This window comes from Triticum dicoccoides, chromosome 1A (genome assembly GCF_002162155.2).
Source record: "Triticum dicoccoides isolate Atlit2015 ecotype Zavitan chromosome 1A, WEW_v2.0, whole genome shotgun sequence".
Taxonomy (NCBI): domain Eukaryota; kingdom Viridiplantae; phylum Streptophyta; class Magnoliopsida; order Poales; family Poaceae; genus Triticum; species Triticum dicoccoides.
The window spans coordinates 595,846,906-595,860,510 of NC_041380.1; the positions used below are offsets into that span (position 1 = coordinate 595,846,906).

At 44.1% G+C, this 13,605-nt stretch overlaps 1 protein-coding gene across 1 annotated transcript; it reads left to right on the top strand.

Moving 5' to 3' along the window:
* Positions 1-5,918: 5,918 nt before the first annotated feature.
* On the top strand, positions 5,919-6,967 carry LOC119356742 (formin-2-like). Its single transcript, XM_037623724.1, has 2 exons — positions 5,919-6,543; positions 6,636-6,967. The coding sequence occupies exons 1-2, from the start codon at positions 5,919-5,921 to the stop codon at positions 6,710-6,712; spliced, it is 702 nt and encodes a 233-aa protein (XP_037479621.1). The 3' UTR covers positions 6,713-6,967.
* Positions 6,968-13,605: the final 6,638 nt, after the last annotated feature.

The following is a 13,605-nucleotide window of genomic DNA, read 5'->3' on the forward strand; positions in this document are numbered from 1 at the left end:
TACGGTTATTCATTTAAGGAGAATAACGGTTACTCTGTTTATTTGAATAATACCTTCAATGGTCTTGCACCTAAAATGAATGGTTCATTGAATCTCGATCATAGTGATACACATGTTCATGCCAAAAGATATAAAGTAGTAATGATAGTACCACCTACTTGTGGCACTGCCACTTAAGTCATATCGGTATAAAACGCATGAAGAAGCTCCATGTTGATGGATCTTTGGGCTCACTCGTTTTTGAAAAGTTTGAGGCATGCGAACCATGTCTATTGGTGTATATGCATGAAGAAACTCCATGCAAATGGACCGTTTGGACTCACTTGATTTTTAATCACTTGAGACATGCAAATCATACCACATGGGCAAGATGACTGAAAGCCTCGTTTTTAGTAAAATGGAACTAGAAAGCAATTTGTTGGAAGTAATACATTTTGATGTGTGCAGTCCAATGAGTGCTGAGGCATGTAGTGGATATCGTTATGTTCTTACTTCACAGATGATTTGAGTAGATGTTGAGTATATTTACTTGATGAATCACGAGTCTGAATTATTGAAAGGTTCAAGTAATTTCAGGGTGAAGTTGAAAGATCGTCGTGACAAGAGGATAAAATATCTATGATATGATCATAGAGATGAATATCTGAATTACGAGTTTGGCAGAGAATTAAGACATTGTGGAAATTGTTTCACAACTAATACAGCCTGGAACACCATAGTGTGATGGTGTGTCCGAACATCATAACTGCACCCTATTGGATATGATGCATACCATGATGTCTCTTATCGAATTACCACGATAGTTTATGGGTTAGGCATTAGAGACAACCACATTCACTTTAATAGGGCACCACGTAATTCCAATGAGATGACACCTTATGTACTATGGTTTAGAGAAACCTAAGCTGTCATTTCTTAAAAGTTTGGGGCTACGATGCTTATGTGAAAAAGTTTCAGGCTGATAAGCTCGAACCCAAAGCGGATAAATGCATCTTCATAGGACACCCAAAACAGTTGGGTATACCTCCTGTCTCAGATCCGAAAGCAATAAGGGATTGTTTCTAGAATCGGGTCCTTTTTCGAGGAAAAGTTTCTCTCGAAAGAATTGAGTGGGAGGATGGTGAAGACTTGATGAGGTTATTGAACCGTCACTTCAACTAGTGTATAGCAGGGCACAAAGAGTTGTTCCTGTGGCACCTACACCAATTGAAGTGGAAGCTTATGATAGTGATCATGAAACTTCAGATCAAGTCACTACCAAACCTCGTGGGATGACAAGGATGCGTATACTTCAGAGTGGTACGTAATCCTGTCTTGGAAGTCATGTTGCTAGACAACAATGAACCTACGAGCTATGGAGAAGCGATGGTGGGCCCGGATTCCGATAAATGGCTCGAGGCCATAAAATCCGAGAGAGGATCCATGTATGAAAACAAAGTGTAGACTTTGGCAGAACAACTCGATGGTCGTAAGGCTGTTGAGTGCAGATGGATTTTAAAAGGAAGACGGACAATGATGGTAAATGTCACCATTAAGAAAGCTCGACTTGTCGTTAAGATGTTTTCCGACAAGTTCAAGGAGTTGACTACGATGAGACTTTCTCACTCGTAGCGATGCTAAGAGTCTGTTGGAATTATATTAGCGATTACTGCATTATTTATGAAATCTTGCAGATAGGATGTCAAAACATTGTTTCCTCGACGTTTTTTTTGAGGAAAGGTTGTATGTGATACAAACCGGAAGGTTTTGTCAATCCTGAAAGATGCTAATAAGTATGCAAAGCTCCAGCTGTCCTTCTAAGGACTGGAGTAAGCATCTCGGAGTTGGAATGTATGCTTTGATAAGATGATCAAAGTTTTGGGTGTATACAAAGTTTATGAGAAACTTGTATTTCCAAAGAAGTGAGTGGGAGCACTATAGAATTTCTGATAAGTATATGTTGACATATTGTTGATCAGAAATGACGTCGAATTTCTGGAAAGCATATAGGGTTATTTGGAAAGTATTTTTCGATGGAAAGCCTGGATTAAGCTACTTGAACGTTGAGCATCAAGATCTATAAGGATAGATCAAAACGCTTAATGGTACTTTCAAATGAGCACATACCTTGACATGATCTTGAAAGTGTTCAAGATGGATCAGTCAAAGAAGGAGTTCTTGCCTGAGTTGTAAGGTATGAAGTTAAGACTTAAACCTCGACCACGGCAAAATAGAGAGAAAAGACGAAGGTCGTCCCCTATGCTTAAGGCATAGGCTCTACAGTATGCTATGCTGTGTACCGCACCTGAAGTGTGCCTTGCCATGAGTCAGTCAAGGGGTACAAGAGTGATCCAAAAATAGATCACAGGACAGCGGTCAAAGTTATCCTTAGTAACTAGTGGACTAAGGAATTTTCTCAATTATGGAGGTGGTGAAAGAGTTCGTCGTAAAGGGTTACGTCGATGCAAGCTTAACACCTATCCGGATAGCTCTGAGTAGAGATACCGGATACGTATAATGAAGCAACAATTTAGAATAGCTCCAAGTAGAACAGTTATTTGAAATGGCTCCAAATATAGCGTAGTAGCTGCATCTACAAGATGACATAGAGATTTGCGAAGTGCATACGGATCTGAATGTTGCAGACCCGTTGACTAAAACCTCTCTCACAAGCAACATGATCAAACCCAGAATACATTGAGTGTTAATCACATAGTGATGTGAACTAGATTATTGACTATAGTAAACTCTTTGGATGTTGGTCACATGGCGATGTGACCTGTGAGTGTTAATCACATGCCGATGTGAACTAGATTATTGACTCTAGTGCAAGTGGGAGACTGTTGGAAATATGCCCTAGAGGCAATAATAAATTAGTTATTATTATATTTCCTTATTCATGATAATCGTTTATTATCCATGCTAGAATTGTATTGATAGGAAACTCAGATACATGTGTGGATACATAGACACACCATGTCCCTAGTAAGTCTCTAGTTGACTAGCTTGTTGATCAATAGATGGTTACGGTTTCCTGACCATGGACATTGGATGTCATTGGTAACGGGATCACATCATTAGGAGAATGATGTGATGGACAAGACCCAATCCTAAGCATAGCACAAGATCGTGTAGTTCATATGCTAAAGCTTTTCTAATGTCAAGTATCATTTCCTTAGACCATGAGATTGTGCAACTCCCGGATACCGTAGGAATACTTTGGGTGTGCCAAACGTCACAACGTAACTGGGTGGCTATAAAGGTGCACTACGGGTATCTCCGAAAGTGTCTGTTGGGTTGGCACGAATCGAGACTGGGATTTGTCACTCCGTGTGACGGAGAGGTATCTCTGGGCCCACTCGGTAGGACATCATCATAATGTGCACAATGTGATCAAGGAGTTGATCATGGGATGATGTGTTACGGAACGAGTAAAGAGACTTGCCGTAACGAGATTGAACAAGGTATCGGGATACTGACGACCGAATCTCGGGCAAGTATCGTACCGATAGACAAAAGGGAATTGTATACGGGATTGATTAAGTCCTTGACATCGTGGTTCATCCGATGAGATCATCGTGGAACATGTGGGAGCCAACATGGGTATCCAGATCCCACTGTTGGTTATTGACCAGAGAACGTCTCGGTCATGTCTGCATGTCTCCCGAACCCGTAGGGTCTACATACTTAAGGTTCGATGACGCTAGGGTTATAAAGGAAGTTTGTATGTGGTTACCGAATGTTGTTCGGAGTCCTGGATGAGATCCCGGACGTCACGAGGAGTTCCGGAATGGTCCGGAGATAAAGATTTATATATGGGAAGTCCTGTTTTGGGTTTCGGGGTTTATCGGTAATGTACCGGGACCACCGGAGGGGTCCGGGGGTCCACCGGGGGGGGGGCATGGGCCCCAGAGGCATACACGGGCCAAGTGTGAGAAGGCACCAGCCCCTAGGTGGGCTGGGGCGCCTCCCACTAAGGTCCATGCGCCTAGAAGGGGAGAGGGGGCAAACCATAAGGGCAGATGGGCCCTAAGGCCCATACTCCCTGCGCCTCCCTCTCCTCCCCCCTTGTGGCCGCCACCCATAGATGGGTTTGGGGCTGCCGCCCCTCTAGGGGTGGGAACCCTAGAGGGGGCGCACCCTCCTCCCCTTCCCCTATATATATGAGGCCTAGGGGCTGCCCAAGACACGCGATCTGATCTCTGCCTGTTGGTGCAGCCCTCCCTCTCTTTCTCCTCATATCTCGCGGTGCTTGGCGAAGCCCTGCAGGATTGCCACGCTCCTCCATCACCACCACGCCATTGTGCTGCTGCTGGATGGAGTCTTCCTCAACCTCTCCCTCTCTCCTTGCTGGATCAAGACATGGGAGACGTCACCGGGTTGTACGTGTGTTGAACGCGGAGGGGCCGTCCGTTCGGCACTAGGATCATCGGTGATTTGGATCACGACAAGTACGACTCCATCAACCCCGTTCTCTTGAACGCTTCCGCATAGTGATCTACAAGGGTATGTAGATGCACTCTCCTTCCCCTCGTTGCTAGATTACTCCATAGATTGATCTTGGTGACACGTAGGAAAATTTTGAATTTATGCTACGTTCCCCAACACTGTAGTGGGTGCATGAAGGAGGAGACCGAGTAGTTACCTGAACCACGGTCGAGCCAGCTCCTGCTATGCGGTGCTTCTGCTCGGGCTGTTGGTGGTGCCCACAGGTGACTGGAACTAGAAGACTTGAGTGTTGTTTCGAATCAAAATTTTCTTTTGGCTTGCTCTCCAAGATCAGTGCTGGACTACCGAGTGAGTGCAGAGGTGTGGGCTACCAGATACACCCCTCTTTGTTCTTTATGACCTCGAGCCCGAGACCATGCATCACTTGCTTTGTGGGCTGTTCATTCTCGCGGTAGGTGTGGCATGAGAACCTATTGTGGTGGGTGACGACTCGATGCCGAGCGCGAAGAACAACTTCCTCGACTGGTGGGCAGCATCATATGCCATGGTTCTTATCGGGCAGCATCAAAGCATAACTCCATGATGGTCCTCATGGAATGGTGGCTTTGGAAGGCCCGAAATGCTTGCGTCTTTGAGGCTGATCAATCATTGGTCTCTCAGCTTACCATGACAATTGGAGATGAAGCAAAGTCCTGGGCGCCCGTCGGAGCTCCTGGGCTAGATACATTGCTGCCTGAATGTAGCCTAGATTCACCGTGCAACCGTGTTGGTCGCTTTTCGGTGCATGATCAAGCCATTGCACTGTGTACGAGTGATTGATGCGCGAGATCAATGAAATGATTTTTAGAAAAAGCCTATCAATGAATGATATGCAAGTCCTTGCGTATTCAAGAAAGTAGATACATTATCAGCCGAAAAATAACCCGAATAGTATATGTATGTATGCCCTTGTACTTATCCAAAAAAAAGTATGTCCTTGGTACTTTTCCAAGAACTCCGGCCTCCGGTACTGTTTTTCAACGTGGGCATGCATGTACAATTTGCAATTCAACTCCGATCCATGTCGTTCGATTTGTGCTGTCTTTGTTCTAACAAACAATATTATATCCCGTGAGTTCCAAATTCAAAAAGAAATGATGTTTTTTAAAAGGATGAATGGAAATAATAACCAGTTAAAAAAGATTTCAAAACAATACCAGTTTAAAAAAGGAAAAAAGAGAATCTTATCCACCTCAACGTGTGTAGGATGCAAATGGTCTTGTTTGAACCTCCAGCTCTATCTGCATAGAGAGGACGTCGTACAGAAGGAAACCTGCACAACCCAAACAGACCTCAATCTAGTTGGATAAAAATATTCAAATGGTTAGAAAAATATTCAAACTTGTCTATCTCTGACGCGCCCTGCCGACGCAGCCGGAGCAGTATAAATAGTTGGGCAAACATACGAGTGCCATCCATCCATATCAACGCATCCTCCCCTCACGCAAACAATGGCGCGCTCCAAGTACACCGTGGCCGTGCTCTTCGCCCTGCTGGCCATGGCGGCGACGCTGCAGCCCTCCGAGGCGAGGGTCCAGCCGACCGCCGCCGCAAACCAAGAAGAAGCCACAGCCACCACCACGGCCAATGGAGGCTCCCCGTCTCTTCCCGGGCTGCCGTTGCCTCAGATCCCCGGCATGCGTAGCCTACCACCGATATTCCGATCCCTATTCCCACCACTGCCCCAGATCCCGGGCCCGCCGCCGCTATTCGGGCCGCTCCCTGGTGGTGCACCGGGCGCCCCTCCATCCCCTGCACTGCCTAGCCTCCCACACCTCCCACTTCCCACCGGCTCGCCAAGCCCGCCGCCGCCAAAGGAGTGCCTCACACCATTGACGAGCATGATACCGTGCATGGACTACCTCACCAACATCACGGTGTTCTCGCCACCGGACGCGTGCTGCGACGGCCTCAAGTCGGTCGTCAGCACCGCGCCGATCTGCCTCTGCCACGGCCTCAACAACAACGGCGGCATGAGCAAGCTCTTCCCCAAGCCCATAGATCCGATCCGCATGATCATCCTCCCGGTTAGGTGTGGTGCCATGATACCCATCCAGACGATCTTCTCCTGCGGCAGTAAGTTACTAACCTTGTTCTGTGTGTTTTTCTTCATATGTGCAGCTTCTTTGAAGGAGATTGATTAACTTGCATTGGTTTTGATTTGTCAGCCCAACCCTTGCCGCCGTTGATGCCTCCTGCCACGACTCCGGCGCCTCACGCTGCTTCCCCCGCGCCATCACCATAGGAGCAAAAGGATGCGCAGATCACCGATGCTTTTGTTAGATTATATATCGTTTAAGTTGGTTTTGTTTAGGTAGGATCAGAGAAAGATACCAGCTATCATTTAGGGGTTTAGGACGTCTCTTATATGTAGTTCCTAGTGCTACTTTAGTTACCATATATAAGTATACAGTCATGTAAGATCTCCGTCGCATTATTTAATAGTTGTCAATGGATAATATTATACTGATCGATGCATGCTTGGTGATTCAGGTCGTTATTTCTGTATTGTTTACTTGTGTGATGACCCAGAATTAATCGATCTGATCTATATGCGTGCCTGCTTGCTGGCTCCGTTGGTATTGGTACATGAAAGCTTTGTAGATGTATGACTCAACTTTTGCTACCTATGTTATCCTGCGAAATCAGACGGGCGGTTTACAGAGCATTACGGGCTGTTTAAACCACTCCGTAATACCCTGTAAAAATGTTACGTGCGTGTAGCATTGCTCGTTATCCTGGCAGCTCTAAATCTGTCGCCAGCTAGACACAAATAAAGATTTTTATAGGAGTTTTCAGAAATCAGAAGCACACATGCTTACGTAGCCAAGAATTGCTACACAACATAGCTGAACTCCATGAATTCTACATGCTTGATCATGAGAGCAGAGGGAAACAAAGCAGAGCAAGAGAGGGAAAGAGTAGAGGGACCCAAAGCAGAGTAGGATAGGGAAAGGAAAAACCTAGAGGGGTAAAGAGAGTAAGGCAGACAACCACCCTCCCTAACCTAGCAACGCCCTTCTTAGTCAACACCAAGTGCCTCTTTGTCATCGGCATCAATCGATGTAGAGCCTGGGGGTTTACCCTCATTTTCCAAAAGAAAACGAGGAACTAGAATGGGAAGAGGAACATCGTCGACTGACCCCAAAGGATGAAGTTTACTTAGTTTTCTTTGAGTCGGAAAATGCAAAAGAAGAGCACAAACAAATTGAGGATATGTATGTAATGATTTGTGCTACTACTATGCTTCCTAGCAGTTGTTGCACAATCAGTGCCAGTTATGGACTCATGGTACGGGGATTCAGGTGCTAGGAACATGCATAAAATAGCCCAATTCAAAACAATAACGACATGTTGAATGTCATTGCATATAAGCAACAGTTGAATAACTTAACTGGTGATTTGACGAAAAAGAAACTCGGACTATTACAACATCGAAATAACTTTTTTTTAAATAACCGCTCACTTCTTTAAGATAACAAACATGACGAACCAAAAACGAGCAACAATCTGAACACAACACTACTACTTTCATGCTTTTGAATGTGCTAGCATTGGTAAGACGACTAAATTTCTTTAAAATGAACACTTTTCATTCGACAAATGCCGAGAAAACTGCCCACTGAAACAAGTCTCGCTAACAAAGGAAAAATACAGTTCCAAAGATTTAGCCACTAAAAAGTGGCATAAAAGTCGCTCCCATCACAACATCATCCCGAATTGCCGGGTTCCAGACTCATGACATCATGGTTGAAGAAAACTAGTGACCAATTCCAAGAACAAAAGCAAATGATATGTCTCCAAGCCTCCCAATCCAAATGCATCCAAGTGGCAAACACCGTAGACATTCCATATACCGCAATCATTCATTCTTTTGATTCCTCGCCATTGCCACCATTGTAGCCCGCCACCGTCCCCAACCGACAACGCCGCCGATCATGCCGCCATCGGACGCCGCCCCGGTACATGCAACTCCTCCGGGCATACACATTGCGTTTTATGTGTTCAATGAAATGCCCAGGTAGTTTATTTATTCTTTAGTTCCTCTGTAGGCAAACGATGGATTCGTCGTCGGATGCTTAATAACAAGGACCTTAACAAATTCATATAGAGAGTTTATCGATTTGTCAGATTCAGACGACAAAGATGTTGAAATGATGATAATGATGAGCATGGAGGAAGAATTAGAGAAGCAGGAGAAGCATGTGTTGAACTTCAAGGGTAGGAGAGTTTTTCCTCGGGATAGGATCACAGGTGCAAAGCTTGTCTACAAGGGCTACTTCAAACCGGGCCCAACAATTGCCTGAATCCGGATGAGAGAGACCACATGCCTGAATACCATGCTGCAATTTGCATGCAACTTGGTGAAGGTGTTTGGAGCGGATTATCTAAGAGAACCAACTATTGAGGACACAAAAAGGTTGATAGCAACAATTGGAGCGGCAAGTTGTTTTCCAGATATGCTCAATTCAGTTGATTGTGTGCATTTTCAATGTAATAACTACGCCCAAAGGTTTGTGCAGGCAGTACCAAGGTCACACCAAAGAGGTCACCATCATACTTGAAGTGGCATTGAAGAACTTGTGGATTTGCCATGCTTTTTTGGCATGCTACAACGATCTCCTTTGTCAAAATACTTTATGATGGGGAGACTCTGCCATGCAACAACACTGTCAACAGGCACAACTACACCATGGGGTACTACCTTGCCGATGGTATCTTTCCTGAATGACAACGTTTGTGAAGACCATATCTGAATCTCAATGGTGGGAAACAATTTTTCTTTGCATAAATTCAAGAATGTGCTATGGAGGATGTGGAGAGGGAATTCAGAGTGCTCCAAGCCCATTGGGGTATTAGTCGTGGACCTGCAATGATGTGGGAACCGAAGACAGTTTGGCAGCTCATGACATGTTGTGTAATCTTGCACAACATGATTGTGGAGGATGAGGGCGAAAGGGCAGCACACACACATGATTTTGAGAAGCCCGGAGCTTAGGTCCGCTTCTCGGAACAAGTGGCAGAGCATGTTTTCAACTTTCTTGAGATGCATCAACAACTTCGAGATCAACAGATGCACATGCAAGTTCTCAATGATCTTGTGGATCGTATGTGGATCCACGCTGGAAACCAATGAACTATGTATTTTATGTTTCAACTATGGACTGTAAACAAATTTTATGTTTGAACTATGTATTTTTATGTATGAATAAGTTTTATTTGTGTGAGATATTCATTTTTGTGTGTGTAAGGATCTGACATGCATGTGTTTGCATGGATTTGAGATTTCAAACGTGTTGGTTGTGGTTACAAATGAGGACAAAGTAGGGGCGGATTGGTGCTATTCTCAAACACGCTAATGATCGACATGCGTGTCTTTGCATGGTTTTGAGGTTTCAAAAGTGGTGGTTGTGGTTACAAAGGAGGACAAAGTGGGGGCAGACTGGTGTTGTGCGGACGCGCCCGGACGTATATGAGCCTGGATTTGCCCGGTCCGGTTGTAGATGCTCTTAGGATATGGCGAATAGCATCATCCAAGTCTGCATTGTCTTTCTCCCCGTACAAGTCTGCCTGCTCATGATGATGGCAACACCACCAGCACACGTAGCTGGCATGCTTACTGGATACAATCTAGTTTGCTGTCGTAGAAACATCTACCGTTGTGAGTTTGGTGTTGCAGTGGTCAATAGATTCGCAATCTCTACTGAACCTTGATATGTGGTTTGATTCTCCACCAAGTAATAAGCTAGGTCATATAAAACATGCTTCTGACATGGTTTTAATGTGTAATATGTGCTGCTACATTCAAGACATATTGTTGGATGAGATATTTATCTAGAAAAAACATGGGAGGAGATTGTTATCTATAATGTTTAGAATATCTTGGAAAGAGATTTAAAATATAAACAAGATGTAGGGCCATTACCCTTCTAGGGGCCAGGAAGTAAATCACCGTGTCACTAGTCAATCCTTCGGGCAGTACCCCCTTTCTATTTCTCTTCAGAACTCCTCGTTAGATTGTAAGATCGGTTGTGAATCTATTGCGGCATATGGCTTTCCAAATCTCCATGTGAATGCCTAAATCTTGTTATGTTGTTGGTTTTGTGTTAGATAGGATGGTGCAGGCTCTAGATTGAGTTGTACGAGTACAACACTCTAGAACTTTATATTTACTTACACTATACTCTTGAGAAACCTCTATTGAGATATTTGTTAGTCAATACACTTTCATTATTTAATTACATAGATACCTGATACTAACATGGACAGAGATGCATATGTATTCACTATAATTCATTTAAGTGATAAGTTAATTTGCACAAGCTTCAGTTTTTTCATCTTTTTTTCCTGTCTTGCAGACACTAGATTTAAAGAATATTTTTTGAGAGATAATATCTGAAAAGATAAAAAATATTTATACTATAATGTATTACTTGAAATTACTGTAATGATAAATGTTGAAATTTGTATAACATCGACATAATATTTAGCAACAACGGTATTTGATTAATTTTTCTAAGTGTAATATATGTATGTCATGTAATATACATACATTGGAACCCGGGATTTGTTAAGTCACAAAATGGACTAACTCTGTCGCTATCGGTCTGCGGCTGAAGTTGTTATGGTATCAACTCTAATGCCTCTTTTATTCCAGAGACGGGAGAAAGCAACATTTGTGTCGTAGTCAGCAGGGCCGTACCTAGAAAATCAGAGGCCCTGTGCGAATCAAAATTTAGGCCCCGATATTTGAAAGGGCAGATTAAAATGTATAATGTGTTCTCATTGCAGCAATATAATGTTCATGTAGAATTACACCACCAGATGCACATGTTCAAGAAAGAATTACACCACTGGATGTACTAGTCTACTTATAAACTAATAAAAGAATAGGGTGCTAAAAACTGCCACAGCCTTACCAGGACTTTGTAGTTTTAGATCATAGGAGACTACAAATGAAGCTCGGATGGTTCATTGTAGGTCAGTGACAAAGCAGTGCAAGGGGCAACACCAGTCGCTACAGGGTTCTAAATGATGCACAAGAGCACATGAGGATTGAGGAAAACTCCCCAATATATAGAAGATTGGAGTACATGACCACGCCAGTTTGCTGCCACTAATGCCTTTCTTTTGGGAAATCATGAATCATTAGTCCCGAGGAGAACTGGAAAAGAATCAAGATGGGGAGGAAACATGGGTCCATGAGTTAATTTGGGGCCTGTAAAATTGATTTTTTTTTGGAATAGAGAGAGAGGTGATGGATTGGAGGGAGAAGCAGCTGCCTCGGGGTCCGACATTTCCATCATTTTTACTCCAATTAATGCTCTGTTTAACACCTTAATTACCTGCAGCCGAGGGCCCTTCAATTTTTGGGGCCCTCTTCAACCGCTCCGGTTGCACCTGCTGACATACGGCCCTGGTAGTCAGGGAGGGACCACAGAGGGAGGGCAAGTGTTTGTCTTTGCATTCAAGCATATCAATACTACATGTTCATCAGTGGAAGAAGCATAAGCCACAACAGCTTTGATGAAACTTAAAGAACTGGTCGTTGTGTAAAGCGCCCCTGTGATTTATGAGCTAGACTATTATGCTATCAGACGAGAGCTCCAGACTGACGAAGCGAACCGGTCTGTGTGTTTTTTCCCTTCTGGCAGACAACCTTGTCATTCTTCTTGTCTTTCCAGATTAGTGTAGCAAGGAAAAAAAAGCAAATGTCCTACCCCATGAACTTGCCGCCAAGGATAGGATAACCGGTGACACTTCCCCGATATCTAATATCTCTGTCAGTCTCAGGAAGTTGATGGTCTCGGAATGTAACCATGTCAGTGAGTAATATATTTGCTCGTTGACCTAAAAAATGGACCAGATCTTGAAGACTAGAGAAATGAATATTCGCCAAAATTCCAAGAAATCTTGAGTAGTTTATGATAATTTTTTGCATTATAGCAAGTGTATTTTTATCTAGTCCTCTGAATCTCGCAATAGACACCACCTCCATCTTCTCATTGGTATTTGTTTACAAATTGACAAGTTCCTCCCACTTTTCTGAGGTGCCTATTTACATATTGATAAGCTCCTTCTATGGGCCATCAATACCCACAAGGCAGTTGTCTCCACATATATGAGCGACATCCATTTTTTTTATTTTTTTGCGGGAAAACTTTCAATATGTTCATCTTTTATCATGGCAGTACAACGAACACTAGAAATAATAAAAATGACATCCAGATTCGTAGTCCACCTAGCGACGACTACAATCATTGAAGCGAGCCGAAGACGCGCCGCTGTCATCACCCCTCCCTCGCCGGAGTCTGGAACAACTTGTTGTAGTAGACAGTCGGGAAGTCGTCGTGCTAAGGCCCCGTAGGACCAGCGCATCAGAACAACAACCGCCGCTGATGAAGAATAACGTAGATCGAAAGGATCCAACCTGAAGACACACGAACATAGACAAACCACAACCAGATCCGAGCAAAACCACCGAGGATAGATCCGCCGGAGACACACCTTCACACGCCCACCAACGATGCTAGACGCACCACCAGAACGGGGACTAGGTGGGGAGACCTTTATTCCTTCTTCAGGGAGCCCCCGCCGTCTCGTTTTCTTGACTATGACACAAACCCTAACAAATCTCGAAGGAACGACTAACAATGGAGCCCTCCCGCCGGTCCTTGCCAGGATCCATCGCGCCCCCATGGCCCTAGGGCCACCGGAGACGAGGCGGACCTGCGGCGGAGCCGGCGAGAGGCACGAACCCTAGCTTTTCTTGGAGGAGGAGGCGGCGGCTATTGATCTTTCCAAACCGACCAACCAACAAAACTCCGGTGATGATTAATAGCAATAATACTAGAACTAGATTGTATTCATCAGTCTAGAAAGTTTATGTGCAAGGGATTTTTTTACCAAACTCCGGTGGGAAATGACATCCTGAACCCTTTCATAATTCGAAATAGAACTATTATATAGTGGGTGATGATTGGAGCAAAAGGAAGGAAAATACTAACAAAATATAGACTATGCTCTGGGAGAATTGTGGCAACCACTGGATGGATGCATGGTCGTTTAATTTCTGACGATAAATTGCAATGACTCAATAATGTACTATACAATGTGGTAGTCATGACCATGTTCACA

Bases quoted from the DNA above. Each gene is read 5' to 3' on its own strand.
- LOC119356742 (XM_037623724.1), top strand. From the start codon at position 5,919: ATGGCGCGCTCCAAGTACACCGTGGCCGTGCTCTTCGCCCTGCTGGCC. The intron at 6,544-6,635 runs GTAAGTTACTAA...TTGATTTGTCAG, and splicing joins GACGATCTTCTCCTGCGGCA to CCCAACCCTTGCCGCCGTTG.